Here is a 14,759-nt window from a genome sequence, read left to right as displayed (position 1 = left end):
ATGGTTTCTGAGTCCTAGTGGACAGATTTCTATCTAAAATCATCAATAAATTATGCCAACACCACTATGCTATTGACTGAAACCATCTCCATTGTTCAGATGGTTTTAGTTCTTATTTAAGTTTTCATTTGCCTTCAGCCTGATTTTATTTTGTTATCACCTCTTTTTTTTAGTTCAGGCTATGGACATGCTTAAATTTTGATAATATACGAGGCAGTGGGAAATGAGAGCTCAAGAGTCAAGTGAGATATAGACTCTGGCACTTACTAGACGTAAGACTTTGGCCTGGTTCTCAACCCTATGAACTTCGCTTTCCTTAGCTATAGAATGAAGACAGTAGTACACACCTCTTAGAGTTACTATAGGGATTACATGAGATAATGTATGTAAAACTTCTGGGACATAATAGACCTTAAAAAGCATTAGTTCCAGTCCCACTTCTTTCCCAGGATCAATAATCCAAACACTCATACAATGCCTCTTTAGAGTTGCTCTGTAATGTCAATTTAAGAACAAAAATACTTCCCTACCACAACCTATGAGGCCTTGCATGATCTAGCCCCTACCTACTCTCTAGCCTCTCTTCCATGCTATCTTCCCCTCGCTTGATGCAATTAAACATATTGGTCTTATCGCTGTTCCTCAAAATCACCAGGCTTCTTCCATCTTAGAGCCTTCTCAAATATTCTTTCCTCTGTTGAGACTCTAGAACAATCTTGATCTCTCCCTTCACCTGTGTAAGTCCACCTTCCTCTCTGGGCCAGCACTACTACATCCAGTTACCGCTTCTAAAAACTGAACGCTTACCCCACCAGTTGTCCAACATCTTCTGTCATTAACATTTTATTACGAATTAGTTAATCAACTGTTTTCCCAGAAGGCCTTGATCTGTTATGGGTCAGAATGGTGGCAAGAGGGTATACATAGGGGAAATAAGTTTTAAATATAAGTCCTGACAATTTCAATTTTTCTAGGGCTTGAGTATATACATCACAGGTCCCCCAAGTGCCTAGATACATCATAAATCTTGGACACTGGTACTTTGAGTATTTCGTGATACCAAAGAAGGGGAATACTAAATTGTGGCAGTCCTTCATCTGTAGAAGATAAGAAGTAATAAAGACATTTCCTTTATGCTGAACCTTTGTTCCCTTTTATGCGTGGGTCCATAAATGGTTAATCTACCTAAACTGGCAGGAGAGGCTTTCTGTCTCCTATAAAGTTTGATTCCTGGAGGCAGATTTTTTTTTTAATCCAGCAAGTGTCAGATAATTGGAAGGGTGGAGTAACGCTGTAAACCACGGCACACCTTTGTCAGGACTTGTTTGGAGGCAAAGAGCTGAAAGAAACAAGGGGGAGAGAAGGAGAAGTGAACATTTTTGAAAGATCACTCAGCTTTAACACACCTTGGCTGGGTCTGGATAAAAAAGTGTTAGCTGAAAAACTTCTAGAGGAAAACGTCAGGGGAAGAAAGAGAGAGAGGAGGGATTTATCCAAAGTTGCTTCTCATTCCTTCAAAATCTCAAGCTAGGTAAGTAACAGGAGAATTAAACCTTTTTCCTTTCCTGGACTTTGATTTGAGGTTTACCATTTAGAATACAAAATGTTTATTGGAAAAAATAAGAAGAAAGTTCTTTTGTTTCCAGTGTTCTGGTTGACATGATTAACTGATCATAAATGATTACTTTGGTTTGTGCATTCTGTTTAGGGTAGCTCTTTTTAAAAGGAACAACAAGAAGGATCCATCTGGGAGAAATAGAAAGCCAGTTAAGATACACTGGGTTATAGTGGCAAGATTTTTGTTTTTTTTAGTATTGTAAAATGACTCGTGTTAAGTTGGTTTTATTTAGAATATTAAAAGGTCTTATGATTCCTTCTCTCTCAATGTCAGTCTCTCTCTCCTTCTCACTTACTCTCTCCTCTGTCTCCTTCTCCCCACTTGCAAGCAGAGAACAGCTCAGAGGTGAAGTTAAAGTGGATCCTAGGTTAGGGCAAACCTGTTACAAACTGTACCTGAGCAATGAGAAGGGGTCAATTCTGCCGGACCTCTGTGTTGGCAGGTTCTGATAAGCTGAAGGGGCTGGGCAAGCACTGTTGTTTATCAAACTCTAAAATTACTACTCCATAAAGTTGAATCTTTGGAATAATTATTCCAGAAATTTCCTGAAGTCAAACTTAGAAGAAAAGAGAAAGAAAATTTTGTCTGTGTACACACTCTGATTGGCCATCTTGGGCCAAAAGAAATCCCTTTGGAGTGAGAATTACTAGCTGAGGTATCAGACTGGCCCACATTCACTGCTGCCTGGCAAAGCACCACTGCACTTTAGGCAAAGCCTCAGACACGTCGCTCCTGTTGACAAAATAGTTCATCGGTCGTAGCCTAATAGTTGGATTTATGTCCATAAATAGTAGTAAAATTTTAAAAAGGTATTTTTTTTGAAGAGCAGAAGTATTTCTTCTCCCCTGTATGTTTATCTTAGAGCTAAGGTACAAATCTAAGAGAAAAAAAAGAAAAAGTCAGAACTAAGTCAGAACTAAACTAAGAGATGTCTAGCCTCTGATGGACACCCTTCAGAGATTCAGAGGGCCTGTCTTCTCTTGGCCCCCGTGATCAGAGTTTACATGAGGACAATTAGAGTGAACAGACCTGCTTTGAACTTGGATAGAAACTCCTTGGATCGGTGAAACTGATTAGACCTGAGAACCAACCACGTTTTTAGATTATGCCTGACCAAAAAAGTCTTTATCTACGTTGTTAGGCCTATTTGCCGTTATTAACAAGAGCAGGGCTTAACCAAAACCATTATAAACAAGCCAGCATAATCACAAAGCTGGTGACCTATTCCCCATCAGTCATAAAAATCAACGGTGCCAAACGAGGCAAGTGGGTAAAGCCATTCCTGGGATGTCATAGAGACAAAAGCCTCTGAGACAACCGACCCTAGAGTATTGGCTTTGCTGGCTGGCAGACTGCTTGGCCCTCAGTGTTATCTAGTTAATCGCCAGGGAATGGTTTTCTCACATTTGGGCAATTTTGTTGCTGGTTTGTTTTAAAATGTAAAAGTATGCAGAGCCTGGCGTGGGAAGAGCTATAAAAATATATTTGTGATTTCTTAGCAGAGTATAGGAACATTCGTTCTTAAAATAAAAATAGAAAAACAACCTCTTCATTCTCTTCTTTGTGTCAAAGACCAAGTGTCTTATGTATCATTGGAATAAGACCAGTGTCGTGGTTTAATATTGACAACAATGGTTTGTCCTTGTTTTTGTGTGTATAAAAACTCATCATCATCATCTAAAGAGCTACAGGTAGATGTGACACCATTTAAATAAAGTGGAAAGGGAAAAAAAATGTATAAAAATAGAAAAATGGTTTCAATTTGTGGAGTTTTTTGTTTTTTGCATTAAAGAAACATGGGATTATTTTTAAATCTTAAAAAGAGCATTAAGTATCCAATAACCATGAAGCAGCCCATCTGAACCATAGCTTGGAATTTGTATGTGTTTAGAATTGAGAACTTGAATAATCTGCTCATCCTATTTCTAGTGAAGTGGCCCAAACATTCAAGAAGTTGATGTCTTGTAGTTTAAATTATGATATTTGATAATGCTTCCATTAAATAATACTTTTGGAAGATGAGCGCATGGTGACTACTGCTAGGAGAGGCAGGCTCAGGCCTGTACCCGGGCATGGAAGATTCCCCTCTCTAACACCACTTCAGAGCCAGTCGTACTTTTTAAAACTTCCAGCACTTAAAATGCTTAAAAAGGGGTTCCTGTGGAAATACCACAGGTCCCTGGGAGGATCCTAGTCCAGGCTGGTGTCTCAAACCACCATTCCCCATTTGATAACTGAAAACTGAAAGTTTTCTCTTATGTTTAGTTTAAACGAATTCCCCCAACACATCGCTGCCACCTCAGGCTATCAGTCTGGCAGAGGACTTTGGCAAAAAAACCAAGATCTGCTCTATACACTTCATGCACACGAAATAATTGTACATGGCTGTGAGACGTACGGCCATTTGAGTGGCTTCAGGCCCAGAAAAAGGCAAGAGGCCCATCTACCTGTACCCACGGGGCACGTTCATCTGCAGGATGCCTTCCAATGAGGAGCCCACGAGCCCTGGAGGAGCTCATCTGATTTCCTAATAGGCTGTCTCTTCCTACCCTCTGGAGACTGAGGAACACTTGGCTTTTTGCTGCAGAAATTGCAGCCCCATTGCTGGGACTTAGAGAAAAAACGGGGGCCTAGAAATATCTATTATTTTTTCTGAGAGCAGAAAGATCAAGAACCCACCTGCCAGGTTTGCTGCCTGGGGATTGAGACTCCTACCTAACGGAGCTATTATCAATCAACCTTACTGGCTGCAACTGGAATAAACCCAGCCAGTGGCCAGTCCCAAATTTACAGCTGCCAATAGCAACCCTCACTGAAGCTTCAGAATAAGTGATAACTTGTGGGAACTGAAAGTGTCTATGGACTTTTATAAGCAGTTCCTTTCAGGGTAATATTTCATATAAGTCCAGGTGCCATCCTAGAGAGCTTCCCCACCAGAGGCCAGGTGCATTTAAATGTTTACTTTCCGAAATGCCTTCTGGTTCACAGCTAATGACCAATTTGTTGTTTTTTAAAAAAAGGCAAGGAGGGTCTTTAGGGGTACCAAAGACAATTAATGCTTAAAAGATTTCAAAGAGAGTGTCCAGTTGCACATCAATTTGCATGACATAAATTACACCGGTTATAGCTAGAAAGCAGATATAGTCACAGGCCAGGGTGACCTTCTAATGAGACTGGACCACCTTGTTAAACTGTTTGTGGAGCCCCTACTCTTGGCTCTGGGAAACATGCCTATAAAGACATTCTGTGGCTCCTCAGATCCAGTCAGAATTTTTTCCATGATGTCTCATTCCTTGCCTAGAGCTGCATTTAAGAAACACCAATGAGCAAAAAGTTGGCACATTCGACCAGGCCCTGAAGCTAACAGTGCCGGTCTTAGTTAATTCCACCAGTAGTTGACCAGCTAGTTGTGTTGTGGTCTTAGTTTTTGGTGGCGAAGCCACCCAGAGCCACATTATGACTTCTGTGAGTGCTAGACATTCTTGCCTTTGTGTGCCCCTTCTCCCATTAAAAAAAATGTTTTTTTAATTTTTTTTTTTTACAACCGCATTGATATAAAGAAGAGTATAATCCAGGTTGGTTTATATTTATCTTTTTCCTTCTGATTTAAAAAAAAATTAAAACATTTTTGTGGGTCCCTAAAACAATCATGGACCTACATACTGTACCCACTGCGCCTAATGGGCAAATTGGCCCTAAAGTCACCAGACAGGGGAAGAAGACTGGAAGAGGCATCTTCAAGCAAAGGATTTCCTGGGCAGAAGTAGCTGACCCCAGAATCTAGAATCCAATTTCAATTGCCTCGAACATAAACTAGGAGGAACAGAAGTTTAGTGGAAGAGAGAGAACCACAGCGAAAGCCAGATTTCAAGTCCTTCTGGGACCAGGCACCAGAGCAAAAAAGTTCCCAATTGGGACGGAGATCCTTGTGTGCTTTCATGTGTATTTAAGTCTTAACACTCACCCCCCACCCCACCTGACCCCACTTCCTCATACCCATCATGCTAAGAGACATGCTTAAGATCTCAATTATTTTCCTTTTCAGAAGGGGAGCAAGAATGAAGGGAGAACATAGACAACACATACAGATATGTATTAGCCTACATATCTCTATAGATCTTATACATATCGTCTTCATGTGTTTTTCCTACTTATAGCTGTAGATAATCATACCAGAGCAGGTTTTTTATAAGGAGAAAAGTTTATACCTTGAAAAGTATAAAGTTTTATACCAATGTAGGCTATGACAACTGTCATGATTTTTATCCTGATTTAAATCTATCAAACATCGTTATCACATCCAAACTCTAAATAATGAAACATGAATTTCTTATATTTATAGAGTTCCACATAGAATGGTGAACATTATGGGATACATCAAAATGAATTAAGTGATAACACTAAGTGCCTTGACAGATATCCTTCAGCTGTTTATTACCTTCAAAAAAGAATGGAGGTTTTATAGTCAAACAAATTCAGGGCACTACATCTACTATGCAAAGCCCTTTGATGCTTAGCAGGGGGCAGTTTGATCAGTTTTATCCTGGGAGAGACGGGGAAGATCCCATTACCAAGGTCTAGAACCCAAAGTGAAACTATTACATTATTCTCTATTATAACTGATGACAAGAAATAGGTGTTCCACCTGGCGCAGAGGAGAATGAAGAATACCAAAGATACAAGGAAAATATTAGCCCAAGAGACAAAAAGGGCCACATAAACCAGAGACTTCATCAGCCTGAGACCAGAAGAACTAGATGGTGCCCAGTTACTGCGAGTGACCGCCCTGACAGGGAACACAACAGAGAGTCCCTGATAGAGCAGGAGAAAAGTGTGGTGCAGAACTCAAATTCACATAAAAAGACCAGACTTAATGGTCTAACTGAGACTGGAGGAACCGCAGAAGACATGGCCCCTGGACTCTCTGTTAACCCAGAACTAAAACCATTCCAGAGGCCAACTCTTTAGACAAAGATCAGACTGGACTATAAGACATAAAATGATACTCGTGAAGAGTGTGCTTCTTAGTTCAAGTAGACACATGAGGCTAAATGGGCAGCTACTGTCTGGAGGTGAGATGAGAGGGGAGAAAGAGTCAGGAGCTGGTTGAATGGACATGGGAAATTCAGAGTAGAAAGGGGGAGTGTGCCGTCACATTATAGGGATGGCAACTAGAGTCACATAACAATGTGTGTATAAACTTTTGTATAAGAAACTAACTTTCACCTAAAGCACAATTAAAAAAAAAAAAAAGAAGAAGAAGAAATGGGTGTCATGGATTGAACTGCAGTCCCCCAAAATATGTGTCAACTTGGTTAGGCCATGATTCCCAGTAATGTGTGGTTGTCCTCCATTTTGTGATTGATTAATTTTCCTATATGTTGTAAATCCTAATCTCTGCTTGTGGTTAATGAGGCAAGGTTAGATTATGTTAAAGAAGATTAGGATGGCATGTAACACCCTTACTCAGGTAACAGCCCTGATCCAATGTAACGGGAGTTTCCCTGGGGTGTGGCCTGAATCACCTTTTATCTTACAAGAGATAAAATGAAAGGGAGATGAGCAGAGAGCTGGGCATTAGGTACAACCAAAAAACAAGAGTAAGGAGAATAGCATGTCCTTTGGACCCAGGGTTCCTGCCTGGAGAAGCTCCTAGTCCAAAGGAAGATTGATGACAAGGACCTTCCTCCAGAGCCAACAGAAAAAGGAAAACTTCCCCTGGAGCTGGCATCCTAAATTTGAGCTTTTAGCCTACTAGACTGTAAGAGAATAAACACCTGTTTGTTAAAACCATCCACTTGTGGTATTTCTGTTACAGCAGCACTAGATGACTAACACAATGGGTATGACTCAATTCTAGGAATCAAGTTCCTGAGCCTTGGCTTGAATAGTAGGGACACATACTTATTAAAAGCTATGATAAGAGGCATGGCTGTTTATGGTTTCCGGGTTTTTCCCGCAGGTGGCTATGGTATGGATGTAACCAAGAAAAACAAACGAGATGGCACTGAAGTCACTGAAAGAAGTAAGAGCATCAAAATTTTTAAATTTATAATTGTTTCTTTATAAAATTAATAAGATATTTGGAAACAGAGAAAATAAATCGTCCATAATTTCACCATAACCACTGTATCTCTTTTCAGTGTTTCCTTAAATGGATTCTTCCCTCCCATAAAATGGATTTTATTGATTTTTACTTTAATATATTATGATCAAAATGTGCCCTACTTTTTCTTCTAAGATAAATAGGCTGCCATTTTGATGTGTAGTTTTCAGAACCAGCATTTATAATGGCTGTCTAATATCTATTGAATGACTTTGCGATTGTTTATTTAACTATTTCCCTACTTAAGCATGTAGGAAAACAGAAATCTAAAAGTATAATATCCCAGTTATTGTGAAGGGGCAAAGTTGAAATGACACCAGCATCATAGTCAAAGTCTAACCTGAAAATTGAAAACAGACACTTTTCTTTTGTGAAACTGTCTGATTGATCAATTCAGGGACATTTAAACTGCCCCCTAGCAACTCTGAGTTAAACCCAAAAAACCAAACCCAGTGCTGTCAAGTCAATTCCAATTCATAGTGATCCTACAGGACAGAGTAGAACTGCTCCATAGAGTTTCCAAGGAGAACCTGGTGGCTTCGAACTGCCGACCTTTTTGTTAGCGGCTGTAGCTCTTAACTACTACACCACCAGGGTTTCCGACTCTAAGTTAGGGAACTTATTTCACTTTTTCTGGGACTTTCATATAAATTCAACAAAAAACCCTGATTCCACAGACTCAGAACTTTCAGTTAGGAAATTATTTTTATGTGTCAAAAAATCCCAAAGTTCTCTGCAATGGGAAGTTTAGTTAAAGCACAGGACTATTATTCAAATCCAGCTGCCACTTTAGTCTAAAGAACTGTTTCCTTTTATGCACTGAATGTTGTTTCTGCTGTGTTACAACCCCAACTCCCTGCTAGGACAACCAAACTAACTAGGAAATTGCAATGTGAGGAAGGAAAGGGTGGGCAGTAGACTAGTATGCGATGGAGCAGTTGCAAGCAGCAGAGTTTGAAGTGGCCCAAAATGATCCTGCACCGTCTTCTTCCACCCTCTTTACCTTCCATCACCCCTACCAATACATACAATACATACACCCCACCCCACATACAGATGCAAGTGAGGAAACACACACACACGCACACACGCACACACGCACACACACACACACACACACACACACACACACACACACACACACACACACACACGACGTCTACTTTTAAAGACCAGCGACACCAGCTAGATAAGTGCTCCTTTATGTCCAACAGGGAGGGAGGGAGTGGTGATGGTCAAAGTCAGAGCACAAAATTGGCCTCCGGTGGCTTTGGGAATCTACCCGCATCCCCGTGCTCCTGCAGGGCAGACTAGAGAATGATTCAGGAAGGCAAGAGTTTTTTCTTTTAACTGGTGTTTTTAAAAACACCTGATGCTTTTATTGCCTCCATAGAGACTCAGCATCACCTGGAGTCTACAGAAGCTCAGCTTTGGAAGCAAAAGGAACTGGTTCTTCAAGTCTGTCTTTAATGTCCATCTATTGTTGATTTTACCAAGTATCTAGGGTGACTTATCCAGACCTCCCTTCCCTACGCATACTCCTATTCACACCTCCCCACACTCAGGGGTGGCCCTCAAGATTTTATAATGAATTATGATGTTCTTGAATCGCCCTTAGATTCATAAAGAAGCACAAGGTAATTATCCACTTCACAGTGACATCAGACAGGATCATGTGTATTGGTCCCAGCTGGGCTGGGTGACCATTTGGAAGGAGCAGTGCAGCAAAACAGAGGGACTCAAACAGTGTTCCCCTTCAAAGTCAAACCGGACTGGATACAATTGTTGTATGAGAGACATTGACACCAAGCCAAGACAACTCACTTTTCAAACTAGTGGGTAACTACTTCTGGTTCCAAAGGGATATAAAATTATTTTCCAGGTACATTAATACCCATTGCTATTGCACAAATTTTTATGTAAAGTGGGTCACATCACATATCTTAAAGCACAAGTATACAAAAACCTATGTTCAACCTAATTTTATGTGCTTAGCTAATAGATATTAGACCTGGTCAAAACACAGGGGTTTGTGTTTTGTGCATTACATAAGATCTCACCTTTTCTTTTTCTTTTTCTAGTTATCACTGAAACAGTAACTACAAGACTCACTTCTTTACCACCAAGTAAGTGACTCTCTCAATAGCTTTCTTCTCAGTAGGTCACGTGTGAAGGACTCCACACATACCCCGTTCTCCGTGGCACTCACTTTCCAGTTCAGCAAATCTAAAATATCTGAAATCTTTGTTTTAACAGCTATGTTGAGATATAATTTATATACCATGATATCTACCAGTTTTCCATCTACAATTCAATAATCTCAGTATGTTTATAGAGTTACGCAACTATTACTACAAACTAACTTTAGACCATTCTATCACCCGAAAAAGAAACCTCATGGCCATTAGCAGTTACTCCCCATTCCCCCTTTCCCTCTCCTCACCTCCTGGAACGCACAAATATATTTACTGTCTATCGATTTGCCTATTCTGAACACTAAAATATCTGAAGTCTTATCCAACCTGAGAATGAACGGAGGGAAGTGGGGAGAGAATCACCAGACAGGCCTCTGTATGAGTCCACCTTTTTCCAGGATTGTCCTTAGGTTTAATGGATTCTGTAATTAAGAGCTCTGACCCCTAAAGCTCCGACCAGGAAGCCTGGCTCAAAGGTGCTGGGGGAAGCCCCCCCATCAGCAGGTGAGGTTAGAGAAGTGATGGGCTGCCAGCAATCCAGAGCGGTCACTCGTCCCTGCCTTGGGCCGTGTCTGGAGCACTGACCAAGCATTTGAAAAAAACAAGCTGAACCTCGATCCTGGCCTCAAGGAGCTTTTCATCACACAGCTACCTTTCCTAATATTTAAACTTTCCTAATAAGCAACTTGCTATGCTCCATCCAGAAGACTTTCTTTTTAAATATGGTGGAGTAGTCACTCTTGACATTTGTATTAAAAACAAACAAATGAAACTAGACCCCAGCAGCTTGCACCTTGCAGTGCAGGACAAAACAACCGTGGGAAAAAGACCCCAGACCAAGTGTCCTCAGTGAGAGGTGAGGGGAGACTTCACTGGGCCAGGGACAAGGAGGTCCACTGGCCTGACTCCACCCTTAAATTGCCACTTGCTTCTTGTTTCTGGCAGAAGGGGGGACCAGCAATGGCTATGCGAAGACAGGCTCTCTTGGTGGAGGGAGCCGACTGGAGAAACAGAGCCTGACGCACGGCAGCAGTGGCTACATAAACTCAAGTAAGTGCCTCTTGGTGAAAGGGACTGCGGACAGGGAGAGAGAAAAGTCCTGCAAAATAGGTGGGGTGGACAGTGCCCTGAAACAGTGTCAGGAGAGGAACAATTACAGCTGCTTATCACTCATTTCAAATGCCCCCGAAAGCCTACAAATGAAGAACAAGCCAGCGAGAGTGTGACCGTTAAATCATCAGTATTTGAAGCCTGCTTAAAACATGATCAATTTCCACTAAGTCCCTAATAGAAATAACAATAATTAAGAAGACTTCATGGGGAGTGACTGTTTTCCCACTGATTTATCGCTCACTCTAAGTCATCTCTGTAGAGAAGGGTATGCATGTCTGAGGGTTTACATTTGAATTAACAATGACCAACAACAAAAGAAACTTGATTGGGTTACTGTTCTAAGGGAATCTGGTGACATATGATCCCACACTGTGCAAGTTTCCACCGGGCAAGCGTCCAACACAGGTCCATTGCTCTCAATACAACACATTCTTTCATGGTGGCTTTCAAACTAAAACAAAACAAAGCGATGCAAGACAAATAAATAAAACAAATAACAAGCACACACACACACACACACACACACACACAATCCCTGAAGCTGTTTTTATAAAAATTCTAGTGTGAAACTAATAAAGAAGACCCAAGACATATAAATGGCCAGAATGACCAAAAGACGCTGTTGAGGAACGCTTCCACATCTGGTTACATTGTAATCCATCCAAGCAGGAATCTACAATTAAATTCCAGACCCTCAAGAAAAACCCTGCTGAGTCCTCTACATTCCTATGCACTGTAACCATGTACATAAAGGACATCCCTGCCTTTCAGTGGTCTGTTGGGGCAGGGCAGTAGCAATAATGCTACCTTTCCATGTCTGAGCAGCTATGAGAACACTGACCCTTCGGTTGTGCTCACCTGACCTCCTTGGCCCGTCCTATAGGGCCCTCATTTAGTCATGGGCAGCCTGAGTGTACTTAGTTAATGTAACTGGATTTTAATAGCCATTTGATTCATCTCTAATGAAGTACTATGAGGATTTACGCTTTTCCCCACTTGTAGGTGGAAGCTCCAGAGGCAATGCCTCTACCTCCGGTTATAGGAGGGTCCATTCACCTGCCTCGACTCTGCCCAACTCACCAGGCTCAACCTTTGAAAGGAAAACTCACATCACCCGCAATGCAACATACGAAGGTATCAATCCCACAAACCTTAGAAGAGACCCATTCTTTTCCCCAAGTAGCTTCACTCATCTTTTGAAGACTTAAGTATTGGCCACCTGTGTTCACCTGTGTCTGCCCCCTTACCTTTCTCTCCACTCTTCCTTCATTTCTTTTATGGACTCACATTACTTGAAGATTTTCAGTCATTCTTCTATCCCTTTATTCATTTCTTAATCCGATTAGTATTTTGCCAAATATCTACCATGTGCTTAATGCTGTGTGAATGTCTTGATGGATGCTCAAATGAATCAGACATGGATCTTGCCTTTAAGGTGCCTATAGTCTGATAGACAAATTAAGGTAATAAATATAAAACTATAATGTTAAGTAGAAGGGGATTACTATTTAGAGCTGAGAAAATCAGGGATGACTCTCTGCAGGAGGTGGCATTTGAGCTGAGCTGTCATGATGTGTAAGATTTTGACACCCAGATGGGAGAGATGGAGCATATCAGGCTAAGAGAGCAGCAGCATAAGCAAGGACAGGCAGGGCCTGAACAGGGAGCAGCAACAGGTACTTATGTGAACAAAGATTGAGGGGCCCAGATTAAATTCTAGGCTAGGATGTTAAGACTTTATTCCATATGCAATGGAGAGTAAAAGAGTCAATCATATTAGAGGTGCAGAACTGGAACCCTGGAAGCCATGTGCAGGATGAGCTGGTAGGAAAGAGACTAAACAGGGAATGACAAGTTAGAAGGCTCTGCGCAGCAGCCTAAGGGAGAGAAAATTTGGCTGGGACTAGGGTGGTAGCAGGAGCCCCGGTGGCAAAGTGGCTAAGTGCTCAGGCTGCTAACCAAAAGGTTGGCAGTTCAAATCCACCAGCTGCTCCTTGGAAACCCTATGGGGCAGTTCTGCTCTGTCCTAGAGGGTCACTATGAGTTAGAATCGACTCGACGGCATATAACAGCAAAAACAACAGAGTGGTAGCAGTGGGAGTAGAGAGGAGGAGCTGGAGGTGGAAGGTATGGACAGGTTTGGTGACTGATTAAATTTGGGTGAAAGAGAGGAAATTGAGCCAGGTATTCCACTGAGGTTTCAAACCCAGGTGTTTGGGCTCATGGTAGTGCCATCAGTTGAAACAGGGGACTCCACCTGGATGAGTTAGCTATTTCATCCTGAAATAGAGCTCCTTGCACAGTATTCGAGTGGAGATGCCAAGCAGGCAGTGGGACATGTAGGACTTGAGCTCAGGGAAGAAGTCAGGGCCAAGATGCTCAGCTTGGAATCATTCACAAAGAGATTAGCAGAAGCCGGGTGAATGAAGGAGTTTGCCAAGGATAAGAGTATAAAAGCAGAAGGGAGCAAAGAATGATAAAGCTGGGGAAAGGAGAAAGATGAGCCAGAGAAGTGAGGGAAAAAAGAGTGAGTGATGGGTGTGGGGAAACCAGGAACGTAGAGCATACCCCTTGTTGAAGTCAGCACAGGAAGTGCTCAGGGTCAGGAAGGAGGACGTCTGGAAGAAGACTTTTGGGTTCCATTGCTATGATTACTGGACTTCCTAGTTTAAGTGGAAAACTGACAAGCCAGGTGGCAAATGGGGTTTAATAGTGAGCAGAGATGAGTATGTCCTGTGAGGGAGAGCAGGATTAAAGGGCTAGATATCCCAGTAAATTACTTAGGTGAGCTGGAACCCCAGATCCAGGGATGCTGGCCCACTATTTCAGGAAGACAGCTGCCAAAAGGTGTTGGGAGCCTAAAATCCAGGCAACTTGCCCCTGACCATGCAGTGTCACCACAGTGCTTTCTGATGGTTCGGCCTGAATGAGGGCTTGACCTTCATTTTAACAGGGTCCACATTCAGGATGAGCATCCCAAGGTCAGGGATGTCCCTGAATATTTATTTGATGGGACAAGTCACCTGCACTAGCTCTAGTACAGGTCAAATGCAGTTGAGGAAGCAGAGGAGAAAAAAAAGGAAGGAAGGAACAAAGGGAGGGCAGGTGGGAGGGAAGGAGAGAGACAGAAAAGAAAGAAACCTCCAGCTTTCCTTTGTTCGTACCCTGTCCTGTTGGAAATAGACCAGTGACTATAATGAAGTTACAAACAAGTCCAAACAGGCAAGTCATGTTTGAAATCATGCGCCTGGTTCATTGAAATGTCTGCTGATGAGCACCTGTCATTTTCCTCCTAAAACACCGAGGGCTGTGGAGATCAAGAAAGAAACGACCAGGTACTGCCCACTGTCTTGGAAGCCTTACAGGCCTCTGTGTTCATCTGTACTGTCTTCTCCTCTCTCCAGGGAGCTCCAGTGGAAACTCTTCTCCGGAGTACCCTCGGAAGGAATTTGGTATGTCCTTTCCTTATTTTCTGAAGAAATGGTCAAACGAGGCCCTGGGAAAATGCCTAGGGGGCTAGGGGTCATCATGAGTTAAATGGATTCATCTGAAAGAGTTTGACCTCTGCTGAACTGTTTTCCTTTGCTCTTTATCCTGAAGCATCTTAAGGGAACTGTCAGCCACACTAACCTTCTGTCATAAGCTCATGACGCTACTGAAACAGCAAGTTATGTATACGGAGCTCAGGCTTGGACAGATATGCCCCTACGGCTGAACAGTACTCGGG

At 42.0% G+C, this 14,759-nt stretch overlaps 1 protein-coding gene across 1 annotated transcript in view; it reads left to right on the top strand.

The window, feature by feature from the left end:
- Positions 1-1,391: 1,391 nt before the first annotated feature.
- The window catches only part of COL17A1 (collagen type XVII alpha 1 chain), a 53,233-nt gene continuing 39,865 nt past the window's right edge, over positions 1,392-14,759 (top strand). The window contains exons 1-6 of the mRNA XM_004370113.2: positions 1,392-1,531; positions 7,581-7,643; positions 9,806-9,850; positions 10,865-10,969; positions 12,035-12,166; positions 14,437-14,484. Coding sequence (XP_004370170.1) covers positions 7,592-7,643; positions 9,806-9,850; positions 10,865-10,969; positions 12,035-12,166; positions 14,437-14,484 — 382 coding nt within the window. The 5' untranslated portion in view covers positions 1,392-1,531; positions 7,581-7,591. The remainder of the gene's footprint in view (positions 1,532-7,580; positions 7,644-9,805; positions 9,851-10,864; positions 10,970-12,034; positions 12,167-14,436; positions 14,485-14,759) is intronic.

Source organism: Trichechus manatus, unplaced genomic scaffold, assembly GCF_000243295.1.
Source record: "Trichechus manatus latirostris isolate Lorelei unplaced genomic scaffold, TriManLat1.0 scaffold00007, whole genome shotgun sequence".
NCBI classification, from domain to species: domain Eukaryota; kingdom Metazoa; phylum Chordata; class Mammalia; order Sirenia; family Trichechidae; genus Trichechus; species Trichechus manatus.
This window is presented reverse-complemented; position numbering and strand designations above follow the sequence as displayed.